Source organism: Melopsittacus undulatus, chromosome Z (genome assembly GCF_012275295.1).
Source record: "Melopsittacus undulatus isolate bMelUnd1 chromosome Z, bMelUnd1.mat.Z, whole genome shotgun sequence".
Classification (NCBI taxonomy): Eukaryota; Metazoa; Chordata; class Aves; order Psittaciformes; family Psittaculidae; genus Melopsittacus; species Melopsittacus undulatus.
The window spans coordinates 68,893,712-68,915,309 of record NC_047557.1 but is presented as its reverse complement, the minus strand read 5'-3'; the positions used below and the strand labels follow the sequence as shown (position 1 = coordinate 68,915,309).

At 36.4% G+C, this 21,598-nt stretch overlaps 1 protein-coding gene across 1 annotated transcript in view; it reads right to left on the bottom strand.

The window, feature by feature from the left end:
- The window catches only part of FBXL17 (F-box and leucine rich repeat protein 17), a 284,908-nt gene that overhangs the window by 14,655 nt on the left and 248,655 nt on the right, over nt 1-21,598 (bottom strand). Inside the window, exon 8 of the mRNA XM_034073123.1 lies at nt 1,570-1,712. Within this exon, the coding sequence (XP_033929014.1) occupies nt 1,570-1,712 (143 nt within the window). The remainder of the gene's footprint in view (nt 1-1,569; nt 1,713-21,598) is intronic.

Below are 21,598 nucleotides of genomic sequence, written 5' to 3'. Positions count from 1 at the left end.
TTCTATCTTCCTTGTAGCTTTCTCAAAAAATCTTTTTTTTTTCCTTTTAGCAGTTGACTTTCTCAAAAAAGAATTATTCTTTTTTTTTTCTTTTACCAATTGACTTTCTTAACACAAGAGATAGTGTGTAATCCTTTGTAATGAACTAGGAAAGCATTAACCAGCAATGAGGGAAATACAGACTGTAGTACATACTCATAGTTTGATGAGGTGGTAAAACTTGTTTTCAGCATCAAGATCATTGATTTTCTGTAGCAGCTGAAGACAGGATAAAACTATTGCACTTAGATCCTTGTTGATTGTTCTATGTTAGCTAAATCCACAAAATATATGTGTAAAATTAATCAGCTGATTCAGGGTCAGCTCTAATTCCCAAGGTCAAGTAATCCTCTGAACATTCTCTAATCTTAGCACAATCCATCAAAGAGACTCTCACACTCTTTTTGTCTATTGGCTCTTATAAAACACTAGTGTTTAGGAGATTAAGTGCAGTCAGCTTTAACAGACAGAGCAATTCTTCTAAAGTGCTCAACCTCTCCTCAAACTGGAAACCATCTAAGGCTGGGTTTGCAAAATTATATTTCTAACTTTACAAGTGAGCTGGAAATTGCTGTTCTTTACTAGTTGAAATACTGGGGTTTGTAACTGTCTTTTAGAAAGCACTGCACAGGATGCAAGGCAATGGTTTTGAGCATGAAGCTTGTATCAGAAATTCACTCGCCTCCAAGATGCTCTTATTGATGGTTACCACAAGCTGGAAATTTTGTTAATGATGTCTGGAAAAGAAACAATCCCTGCATGTATATTTTAAGATTTGAAACCAGAGACACTGAACCTCCAGTGACTTTTAGCTAGTTCTGCTGTGTTCCCAGGACTTTTGATCTCTCTTCTCTCAACAGAGATATGATTCCTGAAGGCTATATAGAGTATGAGGTGGAGCATCACTGCCTTGTTGTCTTTTGTTCTATGATAAAGTGTTAAAAGTTAGAGATATTCTTAATACATGCCATGGAAGAAAGCTACATAGTAAAAAATTATATCTTTTTTTATTTTTTTGGAATTATGGTTTTATCTAAATCCTTGTCCTTTCACAAACCATTATATATAAGCAAGACCATCTAGAAAATCACACTGGAAAGTAACACTGAAGTATTTTTTTTAATTTTTTTGTTGCTCTTTTTATTTCTTTTAAAAAAACAAAGTAGTCTATCATAGCAATGACATGACATACCAATCACTTTTAGCCAAAAATATTCAAAAACCTCAGGGGGCAGATTTTACATAAAACTTTTGTGAGCACCTCAGCCTGTAGGTGTAGCCTGTGGGTGTATTTTGAAAATCTGTGTCAGCAAAAATTTAACATGCTCTTTTTAGTTCTCTAGATACTTTTTTAGATAAATATGTGAACACAGTACACTAAAAGAGTTATCACAGTAGTGAATATGAACCTGTTTGTACAGAAAAACAAATTTTCCCATCTTTCTCCCTTCCTGATACACTCACACATGAACACTCACACTCATACCCCCCAGAAGCAGGCACCATAAAATTCATATAAATGTTATTTACCTGATCGCATCTCATCAGCCCTAAGTATCTAAGAGACTTGCTGCTTTGTGCAATTTGGGTGGCTCCATAGTCTGTGATTTCTTTGCACCATCCAACATCCACTGTCTCTATTGTCATGCTGTATCGTCCAATGGCTATCAGAGCTGTAAAGATATTAAAGGCATGAACTATGTAACTCGTGAAGATGGTAAGCTCAGTTCTATGTATAGATTAAACTATGTTTAAATTAAAGTTTGAGAAACAGTTGTCATGTACCTTGTAAAAGATCTTGCATTTTTTAACTATGTAATAGCTGTCTCTTCAAAGTTTTGCTGATTTTTTTTCAGCAAAATAGTACTGCAAAGACAGCACAGAGAACAACAGGACATATTCTGTGTCAATAAAACACATGGTTTTAGAAAGCTCTACAGGTATCTTATGTCACGCATTGCATAGCTATATTCAAAAATTGCATTTGTTTCCCATTGTTCATACAGACGATGTAATAGCAACCATATGTCTCATTTTAACATTTTCCTCAGTGTTTTCCAATAAAAATAATAATAAAAAAAAGGCTAGGAGGAATTAAAACAAAAACTTCAACCTTTATAAAAGGAAATGAGCCACCAGTGTGCCCTTGTGGTCAAGAAGGCCAATGGCATCCTAGGATGCATTAGAAAGGGTGTGGTTAGTAGGTCAAGAGAGGTTCTCCTCCCCCTCTACTCTGCCCTGGTGAGGCCACATCTGGAATACTGCATCCAGTTCTGGGCCCCTCAGTTCAAGAAGGACAGGGAATTGCTTGGAAGAGTCCAGCGCAGAGCCACAAAGATGATTAAGGGAGTGGAACATCTCCCTTATGAGGAGAGGCTGAGGGAGCTGGGTCTCTTTAGCTTGGAGAAGAGGAGACTGAGGGGTGACCTCATCAGTGTTTACAAATATGTAAAGGCTGGGTGTCAGGATGATGGAGCTAGGCTTTTTTCAGTGATATCCAGTGATAGGACAAGGGGCAATGGGTGTAAACTGGAGCATAGGAGGTTCCACGTTAACATCAGGAAGAACTTCTTTACTGTGAGAGTGACAGAGCACTGGAACAAGTTGCCCAGGGAGGTTGTGGAGTCTCCTACGTTGGAGATATTCAAGGCCCGCCTGGACAAGTTCCTGTGTGATGTACTCTAGGTTACCCTGCTCTTGCAGGGGGGTTAGACTAGATGATCCTTTGAGGTCCCTTCCAACCCTTGGGATTCTGTGATTCTGTAAAAAGGAACCTGTAAGTTCTGAAAGGACTGAAAAATGGTAGGTAGAAGAAACCACAAAGCACCTGAATAGGTTAGGATGGCTTTGACAGGAGATGGCTAGTCTGGGATGACAGAAAAGATACAAATCACTACACCCTTGTCACCATGAATTAGAGCAATTTTCAGGAAACACAGGCTCAAAAACTGGTAAGTCAGGATTTACTAGCAGAAATGAGCAGCTTAAGAAAAAGACTGAGGTTATGATGCAGAAGTCAGCCATCTGCATGGAGTCAAGGTTGTTTACAGTTTCAGCTCTAGTTATAGTTGCTGAAAATATGAATGACTCAGACCAAAAATGTGAGTATCCTTAAAGTGTTGATTTTTCAGCAGCTGTGGGCCAGTTCTGCTCCTGCTACAGAGCATTCTGTCAGAAAAAAAGAAATAAAGAAAAAGAAGTTATGAAGACCTCATAGGTCCTGATAAGCCAGATGCCAACCTTAGATAATCGGGGTGTAAGTGAGATCTAGAAGCAGAGAGGAAGAACTCACCTAGCCTTGCAGTGGTTCTGCAAAGACCTGTACTGATGGTAGCCAGCAGTAAAAATAATTTGATAATTTATAAATATTTAGGTGGATTTGATCTGCAAACAAAGCTGGCCAAAAGACGCCAAACACATTCTCAGAATCTGTGGAAGGTGCAGTAGTAAATTTTTTAATTTTTTTTTATTGCAACAATTCACCAAAAAGGACAATGATAACTGAATTTTGTAACTGACATAATGAACTTATGATACAATCATCTATATAGTAGCATCATGGCTTCATTGATTTTTGTAGGACAGTACTAGCTTTCTGCTTTCTCCCAGTACATCCCTCAAAAACAAATCTGAATTTTGCAAACACATAGAAATACGAATAGCAGAACATAAAATTTTAACTTTCATAGCATCCTTTTAAAATATCACTTTAATACCAATTTCAGAAAGAGAGAAACTTTCTGCTTATATTTTACAATAAAAAAAGCTATAGCAATTATAAATTATTGTAACTCCACACAAAATGTTATAGATGTGAATTAGTGCAGGCATTCTGAAAGCCTGCCAACACATTAGAATACAGTTGGTGAAACAAAATTTCAAATATTTTTATGGGAGTGACCTAAAAGATAAAGAAATCACACTGGTGAAAAATTCTTTTTAGTAAAAGCATCACAGGGAATTAGAGATATAATTTTTGGGAGTTCTGTCACAAGACTTGGATTAGAGAGAAAGCTGGGGATGATGCTGTTGAAGACTAAAAAAGGCTGTTATACGTGTGCAGAATGCCCCAGACTAACGTATAACCTGAACACCATTAGTCCAAGGAGCTGCCCTGAATATGGTAAAAAGAAGTCTTAAAGCATGAAATTTCATGCAGGTATATTCACATGTACATATGAAACAAACTGGACAAATAAAAGACAAAATCTTATACAACTTTTTCAAACAGAATATTCAAAGAAAACCACTATATAACAAAACATAATTTAAAACATGTTAATTCATTGTTCAATACATTTCTTGATATTCTGGCATTTTTGGGGGGGGGGTGGTAAAGCATTTAATTCTACTGTAGGACTGTAGTTAAAAAACAGTTAAGTTTCATGGGTTTTTTTATACAAAGATAAGAATATGGGGTTTTTTTAGATAATAGAAAAGGGACTTTGTAATTATTGAAATAACTACAAAATAATTATAAAATAACAGATCATGAAGGCTCTTTGCAAAACTGGTCTTCATTGCCTGTCTTCTGAACATCTGTATTTTAATGTGCCAATTATTATTGGTGTTACTTCTTCTAAGTATTAAAAGAATGAAAAAGGGATTTGGAAAACATACGTCAGTTTCCATAAATCAAACTATATATGTATGATTTTTGGAATGCATTCTGTCAATTATCAGGAAAGTCAGAACACAACTTTAACAATACCATGAGACAAAAAACGTGTGTTTTTGGAACAAGTAACAATACTTACATGAATAATACAAAGTGGAATAAAAAAAAAACAACTTCATGATGTTATCTATCAATATGATACATAAAAAATGGGATGGAAATAAAAGAATTCCAACTGTGACATTTGGGGAGCAGGGTTTTCTAAGTGAATGCATTTTGCAGTTCAGAAGTTTCCAACTGATTTTCAGGCAACTGTTAATCTCTTTTCTTCACCTGTGTTCCACTTTGAGTATATGTAAATAACCAAATGAAATCTCATGCTTTAATTAATCTGTGTATCTAATCTGTGCATCAAGTATATCTTAGGCTAACCACGGTTGGAGTATACTTCAGATGATGGACTGCTGAATGGATCATATTTTTGTCTGACTGGCCTTTCCCTTTCAGCATTCCTCACCATTGTCTCAACCCTAACTATTCCTACAGAGCCCCCAGGTGTCATACGCCCATATGCACATATTTGATTTTCTGTTTAGCAGTATTAAATAGCTGGGTATTCTCTAATATATAAGAACAATTCACAGCATTTTCTAATTTAATTACAAATTACACTACAAACCTGCATTTACTGCACACAATTACTGCATTATAGATGCCTGAAGACATACAACATTCTGTCATATCCTAGTAGAAAGTAACATAATTATTTTGTACTTTGCAACTCTATGTCCTCAGATTAGTAGACTTCTTGAAAACCAAATATTCTAAGAGTGTAAAATGTTACATTGCTGTCACATATTGCAAAAGTTCATTTACCACACACATAGAGAGTACGCCATTTTAAAGCACCAATGATAGTATGTCGAGAAAAATTCAGTGTCTGCAACTGCACCCTCAAAAGAACACTCTTGGTCAGAGAAAAGATACACTATTTAGCTTCTATCAGGACCCAACAGTGGAAGATATAGGCCAGGAGGGCAGGTGAGAATGTAACAATGCTTTCCCACATCATCTTCCTCACACATAAAAAAAAATCAGTCAGGGACTTTCTGAACCAGTTTTTATGCCTCTCTGCTTCTGTAAGTTCACATAATTAGTCCTGTAGCCCGCAAAATCTTTTAGGATCCACAATGAACTCCAGCAAGGAGTCCCTTGGTTCAGCTACCCTCTCTTTCAAAAACCACTTTCCCTTGTTTGTTTGGAACCTGACCTAAAACTTCCTCCAGGACTTCCTCTTTTATGACTACTTTGTTTCTTTGCAAATGCCTTCTGGAAATCCCAACAGGCTGTATCAACAAGGTCTTCCTTATTCCTTCCTGACTTCTTCAGAGTACTCTGTCTGATATGATTGTGAAGCATGATCTCTTTAGCAAAAGCTGTGTCAGCTATTCCTGGATATGTCTTATTTATTCATGTGCTCACTAATCCTCTACTAAGTATTCCGTATTATTACTAACTTGCCTTATGCAAAACATCAGATTTGCCAGTTAATATTTTTCTGATCTTCCCTAGAACTTTTTTTGAAGTACTTTGGACAGGCAATCCTGAGAGAGTCAAGCAGTTTTAAGTGAAAGATTACATAGTGCAGCTAGGAGCTTGGCTATTTCATCCTTGAGTCCTTTTAGAAGACTTGAGTACACACAGTTCTTCTGCTTGTATGAGCAAAATAGTTTAAACCACAAGTTTCAGCTAAGAAAATCTTTGCATTGCTCAGCAGCTTTTCTTCCTCTTTGCATTTGCCCACAATAATCAGAATACATCGCTATTCTCAGAAAGCTGGGCAGTAATTTAACAAGCAAACATACAGTAAAAGCCTTAAAAACTAGTTTGGATCTTGAGACTTGGGAAGATGTAGCACAATCAGCAGTGAAGAACAGTCAAATGTGTGTTTCAATACTAATGGCAACCATGCTTAGAAACCTGCTGTGTGACCAAACAGAAGAACATAATACATTGAAAGTTGAGGTGGGTACAATGGAATCCACTATATAGTTTAAAGAAGCTGACATTAACATATGAACCTCTCTGTATGTGAATATTTAACAATGCATCCAATTCTTTCCTTTTTTACATTCCCATTTATTTTGGTAAAAGCAAGTTTTCCTATTTCTTTTTCCAGCACCAGGTTGGATGAATGGAAATCAACTGGTGTATGACTCCTAAATAGTAGAAGATAAAGTGTAATGTCTCTAACTCGAATTGGAAAATCACCTTCACAGCCTTGAGCTGTATTAAGCAAAAATGTTTTCCTGTTGTAATGGTACTTTGTTGTAGCTGAGAAGGTGAAAGGAGATACGCAGGATCAGGTTTGTAGGCAGAAGTACCATCTTTTAGATGACCAGCTGGAGGAGTTGGAAAAATAAGATAAATTTTGTCCTTAGTGCACCACCATTAAAAGCAAATAGTAATTTAGCCTCATTTTATTTTAAACTGGTTAAGCTAAACAGTCATAGCTAAATACATCTGTTGCTACTGGCAGAAAGGACAGCCCTAGTCAGAGATTAAAGGTCTCCGTTTAACTGTGAAATATATTTTGCAACATGAAAGTTGTAATGGTTAAACAATCTTTGGACCCGATTGAGGCAGTCACTGAGCTCTTACATCTAATAAAACTGGGGAGAGATGAGACTCCCATATTTGCAGGATTGTTTAGGAAGATTCTTCACTGTGAGGGTGGTGAGGCACTGGAACAGGTTGCTGATAGAGTTGTGGCTGCTTCATCCCTGGCAATGTTCAAGGCCAGGGTGGACAGGGCTTGAAGCAAGCTGGAAGGTGTCCCTGGCAGATGGCTTGAACTAGATGAGCTTTAAGGTTCTTTCCAACCCAAATCATTTTGTGATTCTATGTTTCTACGATCTCTTTGGTATGAACAAACGGTATTTGGCACACTCAGTGTATTTTTAAATCTGGAAATGAATACTTCAGGTTTTGCATAATTTTGCCAATTTAGTCTACGAAATCTAGTGTATTATGCAGAATTACATCCAGTTAAACATATTTTTTACTGACATGCACCTACTACACAATAGAGTATTTCCTTAATCAGTAATCCTAGCTCAGTTTTACTGAAAATAAACCCCTGTGAGATTTAACTGTGTTGCTGTTTTTCTCCTTTCATCACCTGACATACTATCTATGTATAAGACACTGCATCTGGTCAGCCTCAGTGTCGTGGTTTAAAACCCCACCTCAGTCTCCCGCAGTACCACACACCCCTTTTTCCCCCTCACTTCCCCACTCCCGGAGGGATGGGGAGGAGAACCGGAGGAATATAACTCCCACGGATTGAGATAAAAACCAATCCAGCAATTAAGGTATAACACAAATCACGACTGCTACCACTAATAAATCAATGATAGAGGAAATAAACAAGGAGAGAGAATACGATACCACCCGCCGAAACAAGCCCAACCCGGAAGAGAGCTAACCCCTCCTCTTCCGGCCAACTTCCAGTTACCTCCCTGAGCATGACGTGCTGTGGTATGGAATACCTCCCCGACTAGCCCAGGCCAGGCGCCCTATCTCTCCCTCCTCCTGGCCTCCCCTCCTCCCTGGCAGAGCATGAGCTCAGAAAAGGCCTTGGACAAAACCAAACATTTGAGCAGTAACTCAAAACGTACGTGCCACCAGCAACCGCTCCCAGCCCGAAAGTCAAAACACAGCACTGCACCAGCTACCAAGAGGGAGAAAAAATGTCTGCTACTGCTGAACCCATGACACTCAGTAAGAACTGGGTAAAAATTTTTTTAGAAATTGATTATGACTGACATCACCCTGGCACCAGGGCATTACACATATATATATGAATTAATTTAAAAAACATTTTAGCATTTGTTTATTAAGTTCTTTTTTCATTAATGTCAAAAGCATTTAAAAGTGCAAGAATTAGAATTTAAAATTTCCAACCTCTCTAAGGCTTTTACACAGGGTAGAAATCATCAGTCAACTAAGTATTATCAAGTAACAGTCTTCTTATGGAACTTTCCACTATCTTATACAGCCAAAAGCTATTAAGGTGGCTTTGATAGCCATCTACTAGCTTCTGAAGAGACCCAAAGGACCCAAAACCCCCACAAAACTAGGAGGACGTTTATGAGAGTTAAAATAGCAACAAGTGGATATAACAAAAATAAAACTGGCAAAGAAAACTATACATTCAGATGTTAAGAAAATTTTGTAACAGTTCATCTTAGTGAAATATTCTCCTTTAGTTACTGGAATTATGGAATTATTCTCATCTGCTTGAGATATTTAAAATATGAGTGGACAAAAACTCTGGAGAGACTAAAGAGACTATGTTATACTAGAAAGACCAAAGAAACCAGTTTAAGTGTTTTTTGCTTTTAGTTAGAATATTCTACTGAATTATAAAAAAAAGATGCAAATGATATGGATAAATGATAAACATTTGAATGTATCGAACCTTTACCAGTCACCAAAATTAGCCTGATATTCCTCCTTCCAGAGATTTGTGGAAAAGCATTTATAAATTAGCCTGCAATTAGACTTAAACACCTGTCAGCTGCAAAATACAGTTGAGTATGGACAATATACTGCCAACTAATTTTAATGTATTTACAAATTAAAACAGTAACTTACATATGTTAAATATTCTGTAAAATATACAACAGATTAAATATTGAATATTTACTTAGCATACATATTGTTTATTCATAGAAAAAGCTCTTCTTTACAAGGGCACACCTAAAACACTTATTTTCAGAAAACAAATTTAAGTGACTCAAGTGTTTTTCCCTGAATTAGGGCAACAGAATTTGTTTCTTCAGAACAAATCTTGGTGCCATAAGCAAAAGCTTGACAACTTTTCCTGCATGATACTAACAGATGGGATGTGTGTATACCCCCCCCCCCCCCGTCTTGATGAGGTTGATGGTTATCTTGCAGACACACAATATACATCTAATCCCATTTCCATGTGTCAAAAGATGTTTTGCTGCTGCAGCTACAGACAACAGTTAAAGAAATCACTGCCTTGAGTTCTATGCTACTTTGCTAATGCAGAAGAGGAATCATAACTCACAACTGACACTGCTTCTGCCTTAAATGAAAAGCATTTGTATAAAACTCACTGCATGGTGTAACTTTTTATACAATTCATCTACTTCTGTTTCAAATTTATAAGGGTATTTTGATGATTAAATACATGTTTGTTCATCATATACTGATATAAATTATGCATCCCACACTGTAGTTCATCTGCTACTATAGGTATTATCACTACAAAATTTCTGTGCTGGTTTCCTAGGCAAAAGTCTAATTCCACTCAGGCTTTTGTATGTTCAGCTGATGGTAAAATGACACATATTTATTTTTTTATAATCATGACATAACAGCTACATTTCAGTGCCACAGCAAAATAGCAGAGCAAGGAAGATGGAATTTACACAAAAAACTGGCTTTATACCAGGGAACTCAGCTAATCCCATTTATAATTGAGCACTTAAAAGCATTCCTGGTTTTAACTGTATAAGTAGTACCCTTGAAATATAAGTAAATACATAACAGAGGAGGTAACCATGAGCTTCACTGTTCTGATAATCAAATGTCAATCTTAACTTCCCAACTAGTTTCCCTGGCAGTACATACCTCCATGTAATAAGTAAACGGAAGCAATTAAGCCCTTTTTCCCCATGGTATGGCAGTGATGCAAAAGGGAGATTGGTCAGTGTTATGTTTTTGAATATTTTCCACTAGTGCTATTTTAGTATTTATAGCAAGTGCTCACAGAACACAGTAACCAGAAAGGTATGTAAATAGGTAAAGACTTACGCTTTTGTAAATCCTAAAGAAGGTTAAAAAAGAAGTTGCTCAGCCTGAAAAATTTTCCCCATGGGATGTGGTATCATCTCTGTGGATATCAAGCCTGTATTTTAACACAGTTGGTGTATTTTGTTTTTTTCTATTGTCTTCACCTGCCTCAGGCTGCCTGAGGTCTCCAGTGAGAATTTTATTGTTATACCTTTGTGCATAAGTGGCTATGGCAACATTTCTTGAGAACGAAGTATGGGACTGCAATAAAATGCAGAAAGATATAGGGGCACGACCACACTGGGAAACCAATCTAATAAGATGCCTCAAGGAAATGAAAAGGATACAGACTGTATCTCTTGAGCAAACCACTTTTCTCCAAGAGTTTAGGAAATCTCGTTAAATCCCTTCTCTCTGAATTAATATTTTGACCTTTATTTGGAAGTACAGTGGCAAACTACTCAAGTTGCTACTGTAATTCTGACTAAAAATCTGAAAGAGGTAAAACATACATTGTAAAACTAAGTATTTCTGTTTTCCTTTTGAAAACAAAATCTCATTATTTAAAGTATTGGTTACCTAAAAAGACTAAAAAGAAAATATCTGGAGGCAGGAAAAATCCCAAGCAACTGGAAAAAATGAATGCCTTTGAGAGGAAAGATGGCAGAGATTGCTTTTATGCAGGAAAAGCGTTTTATTTTATATTTCTTATATAAAACATACTTCACACAGGTAAGTTTTTTTTTTTTTTAATTTTTACAAGAGGCATAAAAGTAATTGGCATATAGTTACGCAGCTAAGGTCTGGTTGTGGTGTATGGTTACACTTAAGTTGGTACAGTGTGCATTTCTGTACTCAATGCCAACTTTATAAGCTGGTATATAGAAAAAGGGTGACTACTAAATCAACTTTTATCCCAGTTCAAACCCCATGAAACAGAGGGCAATTAGAGGGCTATGATTTCCCCAGCAGGATTAATTTAGTGCTTGTTTTACTTCTTTATCTTACACACTTGGCCAGACTAAAATCATAAACAAACCTGCACATTTGTATGAAAGGTTATTAAAAAAACCTATCCGTTGTCATACAATGTAAGCAAAACTCTGCCATATACTAGAAATGAAAAGTGGAAGAGCAGAAAAGAGTGATCTTTCAAAATCATCTTTAATGTAACAAGGCTACACAGCTGTTTCTCCAGAAGTCCACACCAAGAACAAGGCCAAATATGGAAAAAAATCATACAAAGTGTTTTGTCATATTTTATACAGGACTCTTAAGAAAAAAAATCAACTTTGATGACAATGAATTAATGTTAAATATATCTGTGTTCTAAATAAACTTTATCACTGCAGAAGAAAGGATCTGTGATATTTCAGCCATTTCAGCATAATCTTTTGCTCAGTGCATACCAACAGCAAAAACCAAACCAACAAAAGAAACCCTCCAAATCTTCCATACAAGAGTGTAAAAAGACTGGTAACTGAAAGGCATGCAGTGTATCTGTTTTTGTCCTGAATGTGGAGCTCTCATAAAAATATTAAAACCCACCCATTTCAGAGATGGATTGCAAAACTGATAGTAACTGCTGGTTTAAAACCCCTAGTCAAGACAAAACAGTCCCTGTGGAGTAAGCTGTTAATAACTTCACTTGCCTGAGGACACTAAAACATTACTTGTTTTCTTTGCATTATTTTGCATAAGAGCAGTTTCCGTCATTGCCACAGACACAATCTGATTGCAAATGGAAGACAGTAAGCCTAAGTTTCAAAACCCAAGAAAATCATGGAGACACATCTGAAGGACACAAAGATGACTGGGAGCAGCTAGCAGATCTACCATGTGTAAAACAAACCCGGTCAATCTGATTGCTCTTCTGTGATAACTGAACCTGCAGACAAGGGATATATAAACAATTTTTTTTTTTTTGCATCAGCAGAGTATTGAGAAGAAGTGCTATAGACTTTTAAAGATGACTGCTTCCATTTCCAGTCCAAAGATGGAATTTTTTTTGCCTAAGGTAACAAAGACAAGAAAGTTTACCTGAAGCCCTAAAGGAGAAATGAGATACACAATAAATTTAAATACAATCTTCTCAAAACAGATAATGAGGTTTGAGCTTATTTAAAAAACATGTGCCTAACCTATGAAAGCTGTCACTACTAGATGCTACTGCACGCAGGAGCTTAGTAGCATTCAGAGAGGACAGTCAGTAGTGATGATAGTGAAAATGATGAAAAAATAAGGGCTGTAACCCTGAATGACATATGGCGCATGCAGCATATTAACCTAGAGAGGTAGGAAAGAAACAATCTATTTTGAATCCTGGTATATTTTGGTGAACTGATGGATACATTGCTCATGAGGTTCTGTGAATGATCTGAAAAAGCAGGATCTTGGAGCACTTCAGGAGCTACAGAATCCTGAAATGCAAAGTATCAGAGACCACATGTTCTATGTATTACCAGAACAGCCCAACAATAAACTGGCAGGAGCTAGAAAATTCACTTTATAGTACTTATTAAGTATATTTATTAATATAGAATTACAAGCTATTAGATAATAGTATGGATATATTTTACATATATAATATATACATAGTCAATACTACAATCTCAATTAACAATCTTATTAACAAACTTATTATTCCAAACTTCTGGTGAAAGAGTCTGGGTTTGGCAAGTCCAAATTTCACAGAAAAGGAAAAATCAGAATATTGTGATGCTGATTGTCAAGAAAGCAAACTTCTGGTCAGTTTTCAGTCACATGGGACTGTAAGAGAGAGGACAGAAACAGAAGATGTTTTCACAGCAAGGGAATTTAACTATTTAGACTTTTGTCCTAGGTTCAGCAGTAGCAGTCATTTTTTCTCCTTGGTAGCTGGTGCAGTGCTGTGTTTTGACTTTTGGGCTGAGAACGGTTGCTGATAGCATGTATGTTTTGAGTTACTGCTCAAATGTTTGGTTTGTCCAAGGCCTTTCTGAGCCTCATGCTCTGCCAGGGAAGGAGGGGAGGAAGGAGAGACAGGATACCTGACCCAGGCTAGCCAAAGAGGTATTCCATGCCATAGCACGTCATGCCCAGGATGTAACTGGGAGTTACCCGGAAGGGCTGGAGCTCTGGGGGGATGGAGGAGGTATCTGTTGGTGCTCGGTCGGGCAGGGTGGGGTGAGTTATGGGTTGGTGGCTGGTGAGGTGTCGTATTCTCTTCACTTGTTATTTCCTTTATCATTATTGTTTGTAGTAGTAGTAGCAGTAGTGATTTGTGTTATACCTTAGTTATTAAACTGTTCTTATCTCAACCCGTGGGGGCTACATTCTTTGGATTCTCCTTCCTAACTCTCCAGGAGTTGGGGGAGCAACGGGGGAGTGAGCGCACGAGCTGTACAGCTTGGTTTTAAACCACAACACCTTTTCAGTTGTGGGATCAACCAAGGTAAGAGTGCCTCTTTGGAAAATTACATAAAGTAATCCTAAATAAGGTGGGATTTGCAAATTTTGCTTTGTCCTTCTTGCCTAAGGACTCTAGCTACTGTATTCTTCTGATTAATAAATACTGACTTTGCAAAGGCTGCTCAATGATCTGCAAATACTTGCTGAGACAAAGGATGACATCTGTAACAGAGGCCTATACTTATTCTGCCAGAGAAGGAAAATGTTCAAAACAGAAGTCCTAAGCTGAAGAACAAGAGGATCGTGCTTTTTGCCTTTTCAGAAAGGAGGAATCATAAATTTATTAATTTGAAAGACTATATGTCAAAAAGACTAGAAGACTGGAGTAAGGAGAACATCTAATACATGCATAACAATATGTTATTTCTGTCATGCACTAAAGAATTTTACATTTTTGATGGTGAGAAGAGAACAATGACTACTTAAACTATGATTCAGTATAACAACTTGTAAGTTTCTATGAATTTAGAAGCAAACAGAATAGATACATTTTTTGTACATAACTGAATAGATACATTTTAGTACATAACTGGATCAAATTAAGACAGAAAAGCCAAATAAATATTTCTAGAAGACAAAAAATGCTTACAAATATAAGATTTTAGTTATACAACGTAATAATGGAAGAAAATCGCTATGGGAAGGTTTTGATTTTGTTGTAAAACTCATGGTGTAACTGTTCAGTACTCAGCAAGCACTTAAAACATTTGGCTGTTCACCAAAATACAAAAAAAGTAACAGGCTATAAACCCCAAATATACCATAGACCATGAGGTTATACCAGACAGACTGTTCAGGCATTTCAACAAATATATGTGAGCAGTACTCTAACTACCAGAAGTACACCCACTGCTTTTTTTACAATATTGTTACAGTATTTAAAGTTCTCTGCTTTAGGAGCATAGGTTATTTTCCAAGAAGAACTGCATATTTACTTTTCTAACTGAGTCAGTTCATATCCATTCTCCTTACCCAGTCTTCTTCAAAATGGTGAATGAAGACTGGAAAACTGAGATTCAACCAATAGGGCTAGAAACATTACATAGTCTTGCGAAGTTGTATGCCTAGGATCTTGGAATATAGGCTTGACAGGACAGCACTAAACAGAATGAAAATATCTCTGTGGACTTCAATATACTATGGATTATGTTATGAAAAGGCAACTAACTGTGTGAAAGAGCTGGGTAGGACAGAAGGTGAGTAATCATGTGAAGTGTAATATATTTTGAAAGAAGAGCAGACAAAAGCATGAAATTGAAAAAGTGAAACCAAAAATTACACATATATACATAGATATATCTGTATAGCACACATAAATTGATGAACATGGGATAACATAAAATATTAACAACTTTATTAAAACTCTTTACAGCCCTGGAGTATCATTCTGTGACACATTATGTTTCCTCTATAACTAATTTTGATCTTTTTTTTTATTTTTCCTTTTTTTTTTGGTTCCCTAAAGATATTAAATAAATAAAATAAAATTGTTGTCATCAAACATTGCATTTTGCTTGCACCATGCACATCTGTAATAACGTGGCTGTGCACTGACCTGCTAAACATGTGAACATACAAGTCACTTTAATGACAAGCCTCCAGATATCCCAAAACACATCACAGATCCTGATTGTCAAATTTATCTGCAGAAGACCTGAGAGTTTAATAGTGATCTGAAGCCTACTTCATACTGTATTGAGAAAGGCAGTTTGAAAGCTGGTATTTCAAAAAGAGGAGATGCAGGAAGTCCATAAGGACTTCCATAAGAAGGAATTACTCAGCTTCACAGGGTGGTAGAAAAGTCAGAATTAGTCTACAACATACTGAAGAAATTAAGAGATGCTTGGGCTTGTATTAGAAAAGCAATCTGAAAAATAGGAGCAACAATAGACATCACCGAGTAACATGGCTTAGACACCATTATGGTATTTCCGCAGCATTAAAGAGTCTGAAATACAACATTCAAACAAAATTATTAAGGTGCATCGGCATTGATCTTTCAACTGTTTCTTACTTCTTAGGTACTTTAATTGTATTTTGAATGTCTGTCTTGCTTGGTTGGAGAAGAAACAACTTTGTACACTAGTTTTGCCTTCTCTCATCCACAATTTTACAGTTATTGAACTAATGTTAACATTGTATTAATATGTAGAAATTTTCTCTAAAGACCTACAGCTGGTGAGGCTGCATCTTGAATCCTGTGTTCACTTCAAGGCCCCTCACTACAAGAGAGACATTGAGTTGCTTTAGGGGGTCCATGGAAGGGCAATGGAGCTGGTGAATGGCCTTGAGCACAAGTCTGATAAGGAATGGCTGAGGGACCTGGGAGTGTTTAGTCTGGAGAAAAGCAGGCTGAGGGGGGACCTTATCACTCTCTACAGCTACCTGAAAGGAGATTGTAGTGAGGTGGGTGTCGGTCTCCCAAGTAACAGGAGGAAATGGCCTCAAGTTGTGCTGTGGGAGGTTTAGATTGGATATTAGGAAAAGTTTCTTCACTGCAAAGGTTGTCAAGCACTGGAACAGGCTGCTCATGGAAGTGGTTGACCCACCATCCCTTGAAGTATTTAAAAAGCATGAAGATGTGGTGCTTACAGCCATAGTTTAGTGGGAGACTTGACAGCGTTAGGTTAACAGTTGGACTTGATGATCTGAAGGGTCTTTTCCAACATGATTCTGAAGACAGACATCAGCCAGTGTGATTACATAGGAGTAATACATGTAGTGCAAGTACAGTGAGAACAAAGTTGTTTCTAATTCCTGTGCTAATGAGGGAAAACCAAGTAGAACAGGAGAAGCTAGGATATGGCAGTATAATAGCAAACATAGCATCTATTTTATAATCTTAAGCTTATGCAGACTTCTTATCTAATCATGCTTGAGTACATTTGTACATGAGTGTTCAAGACAGCTCTGGGAATAGCATTTGCTATTAAAGGCTTTGCAGTTAGCAGCAGAAGTACAAGCACTGCATTTTATCAGGGAGAACTGAACCTTCACAAAGGAGTCTGGACACTCGTGGAAGAAGGAGAGAAGAGAGTTCATGCAACTAACCTTCCAGATGTGCAGTAATACCTTATAAAATCACACATGTATTTGCCAAAACATATTTTAAGCCATTTACAATACATAACCTTATGTCATTTGTTCTAAATTTAAAATAAGATTGAAATACATGCTTTTATACATAATCTATATGCATTTATTTTACTTTTATGAATCCTGGAATTGCCATAATACTTTTCTTCAAATTGCTGAGTTAAAATATATTACTGAAAGTATCCTCAAAGGACAATAACATTTGATGCGCTGGCTGACAGACTGTTCTGACTGTTCCTATTGTGCTGATTGTTTCTTAGGTTTCAAACCACAGCATGAAGTTACATACTGCATGTGCTGCAACAAATCCATACAATCAGGCAAGAACAAACTGTCAGCCTCAATTTTGTATTTTGCTGGTTTTGTCAGCATGTATCGCTCCACAGCTCAACTTAAATGAACATGAACATAGGACGCTGTGTCTGTTAACATTTAATACATTTCAATGCAATTGTATTACTCTGCTTTGGAAAAAAACAGGGAGAAGTGATGTAACTTGTCATTAATTTCATTATGACCAATGAAACTGAAGTTGTTTATATAAATCAGTAAATCTGGATGCTGAGAGCGAGTACAACTAACAGGGAGAAATGAGGACGACTTAAAAAGGTTCCATACTGTGAATCATCACAAACAAGATTGAAAAGTAATGAAGAAACTACTTTCAGGGAATTAGTTTTGAAGATCCTCCCTGTTAAATATCCAAAACACGGTGTGAATAATCTAGAACGACAGATAGATCTGAGTTTCCATGAAAAAAAAAAAAAAGAATTTATCATTTTTTTTTTAAGAATACTTCAGTGGAGGCATCAAACTGGCTACAAATAATGACACCTACAGTACATCTGCAATATGTTGGCAGCTGAACAGTTACACAGTCTTTCTTAGAATAATCATATTTCCAGGATTAATTAGCTGTCCTGCCCAACAAGCAGAATGAAACCTCATAAAATTAGCTGAGTGTAACCACCTAAGGAGCTCTTTAAACAATAATTAGCATGATGAAATGCAAACAAGAAATGTAAGTTTCTAAGGGCTTGAAAAATACTTGTTTTATGAAGTATTTCTAGAGTGTACTTTACATTTGGGCATCTAATCTATTTCCTTCATAAAGGCCATTTTCTTGGCAACTATAGAGGAAAGCAGTTTAGCACAGTAGAATCTTTTCTCTCTGAGAAAATCTGGAATTTTTAGCTAACTGGATTAGAAAATACAGAAGAGGTTATGCAAATTAGGTAATTTCAAATTATGAATACTATGCATTTACAATGTAAATATGGTTTCAACAAAGTAACATGCACAGCCATACTGCTTGATAAAGAAATTGTTTATTTAATTTGCTTAGTGGGCATTGATTTTCCCTTTGGAGGTTTTTCCTTATGTAAGAATGCAGTGGCTTACCTAATAACTTCATTCAAAACACCTTGTTCAAAAGATACTAGAAACTGAAATAAAAATCAGGTTTTTAAGGAAGTAATTTTCTTAATTAGATAAAAAATTGGCATGCACAAATAATACTAGTTTAGAAGGCAAAAAGTTATCCTATTTTGTATCAGGAATGCTGTGATACTGAAAAAAGACATTCTGTTTGAAAATCTATATATTTATATATAACTAGATATAACCTGTGGCCCTAGTACAAGGTCAACCAAGGTCTGAAAGTCATATTAAACACATTTGTGATAAATGATAGGTAACGTATAGGAGCATTGCCTGTGATAAAGTTTGGGAGAAATAAAAAGGTCTTTGAAAAGTTGTGACTAAAATATTACTCAAGAAAGTTTGAAAGTTTTTACTGGGACTACACGTGTTCATTTAGATACATACATACACTTAAATTAATCAACTACTAAATGGAAGTTTAACTGAAAGTCACCTTAATGATGACAGTGGCATGATAGTCACATGGAAACATATCATAAGTCAGACAGCCACTGGAAGTGTCAGGCTCTGATTCCTCTACTCATTAGTAAAGTTCAAAACTTGCAGTCTAAAAATAGTCTTATGAAAAATCTACCAGATCTACATTTGAGTCTTTCAGAAAACCCTTTGTTTCATCTCTTCACAAGAAAAGTCCTTCCCTTCAACAGTGTTATGATTCAGATAAATGAGTGCAAAGTCTTGCATTGTCTTCTGTGAGAACGACCTTTCTGAGTACATCAAAGCAGTATGTTCTATTATCAGGTAAATTCTTAAAAAAAATAAGTAAATTTTAAGTCATGTGAAGGGTCCAAACTTTCAAACTTTATCCAAATGAAGAGTAGTATACATGGATTCCTGCTAGAGAGTGGTAAACATTTATCGGTAGCACACCTGCAGCAGTTCTGAAGTCTTTTCTTGATGTGTAAGCAGTCAAACAGGCTGGAGAAACATTTGATCCTTTCTGTCAGAACAATAATTCCTTTCACTATTTTTTATACTTTTGAGCATGAATTTTATACTTGTATGAGGAAGAATGGGGTGAATAATTCTCTATTCCGTAATCCAGAGGGATAAGCAGTTGTAGTGTTAGCACAACAGTGACCACGAAAGTGAAATCTGAACTGGTACTAATGGAAATTTCCAGATACATGATCTCAGCAGGTAAACTCACTCTTCTGTGGCTTGTCCTCTGACAGCTTTTACAGAGATGGTACTGCTGTATGTGCCATTACAGACCAGCTGGTGTATGGGTGACGGAACCCCAGTTCTCACTAAGTATACAGGGGCAAGAAATTCCAAGTGTATGCATGCATGAAAGCGATTTTCTTGTGAGAAATAAGTTGGCAAGTTATTTCCAAACTTATATCCAATTTGTGCACTGCCCTGAGATTCCAAAACTATTACTATTTAAATTGTATGCTCACAAACACTACTGACCAGATATGAAGAAGACAAAAAGGTTATCATTTAAGCTCAAATCTGCAGTTCCTCTTTTTTTTTTTTTTCAACAGTAAGAGGAGAAAAAGCAAGATAAATTTTTGTCAAGGAGTTAAAAAAGTTGGGGTTTTTTTTTCCCTCTCTTTCTGCTAGCCATAAGTTTCCATGAGCATTACTCAGAAATATCAACAGTGCTGTTACAGGTAATTTTCAACACTGAACACATTTTTGTGCGTGTAGTGTAAAAAAATAATTTTGATCAATATCACTGTTTTCCACAGCTGGGAATATTGCTTTTATTCTGGATGTCTTTTGTTCCACTATATTGCAAGGCAGTACATCCCCAAACCTGAAATGGACTTCCAGCCCACTGTTGTTACTGCTTTTTGCCTCACTGTCTCTGTCTTCAATCATATTGACAGTAATTGTTTCCAAAAAAAGGTTTTACTTCTTTTCATCCAAAACAGTACTTGTGTCAGAACTCTCTCCTTACTGCTGTAAACCTCTACCCCTTGTACTTAAGTTTTTTGGTTGTTCAAAAAAATATCATGCTGCTTGGAACCTACCTTCTAAAGCACATTATTAGGCTGGACATCAGTTAGGACACTGCTAGATAATAATATCTTCTGGTAAGTCTACATGTGATTACTCTTCCAGCTTTCTAAGCCAGCCATTTTAAATATTTTCTGTTAATTCTGTTGGTTTTTGCATTCAGCCCTGTTGTTGCTTAGTTGTACTCAAGAACATCATAGCTCCTACCATACTAAGTAATCATGAAAACTAAGTGCTCCAATAAAATTCAACATGGAATAAAACTCAAAAGAATACCCAGACCCAAAAAAGAATGAGCATTATCTAGTGATTTATTTCCAATGCAAGTGACACTAAAACTAGGATAATTAGAAATTATTCATACACCCACTTTTTATTTACTTTGGCAAACAAATTATGTCGACAGTTTTTTTACATTGCAGCATCACAAAGGAAATGAGTTAAGATGTCATTTAGAGCCTATCACCAGGTATATTTCAGAGGTGCAATGAGTGCGTATCTTTTAAGAGTGGTAAACTGAACAGAAGCCATAATCCTCTTTCACTGCACTCCATAACACAGTCACACTAAAAATTAAGGAAACTGAAGTTGCTTCACTAAAACAAGCTTTATCTTGGGGGAAAAAAAAATTCACATACAGCAGCTATAACTTTCACTAGGTGGGAGACAAAACTCCATTATGGCTGATGATCTTCCTTTACCCATGATGATCTTCTTTGCATCAAACTTCTATAAGCAGAAAAAATCTGTTGGCTTTTTTTCTTCCTTTCTATTGGCCTATTACTATTTGAAGGATGACAGTTCCAAGAAAAAGAAGGTAAGAAAAGGAGAAAAGAACAAAGCTAGCCAGAGGTTAGGAGATGACAAAGTTTCTCTTCTCTTCTGTTTATCAGGTTCCAGAGACATTACGCCTAAGTCATTCCCAAAGCCTCCAAGAAGACTGGAAATTCCAACAAATGAAATCCCCAAACTACAAGACCTCTTCATCAGTCTTCTAAACTTTAGGGCAAGTGATGAAGAAGACGTTTAACTTCCATGTAACAGTTTCAGTGAGAAAAGCCCCATTTCACCCATTTTCTTGTTTTGAGTGCATTTTTTACCTCATATTAGAGAATATACCATTAATATACTCATTTAATGAAAATCTTTCATTAA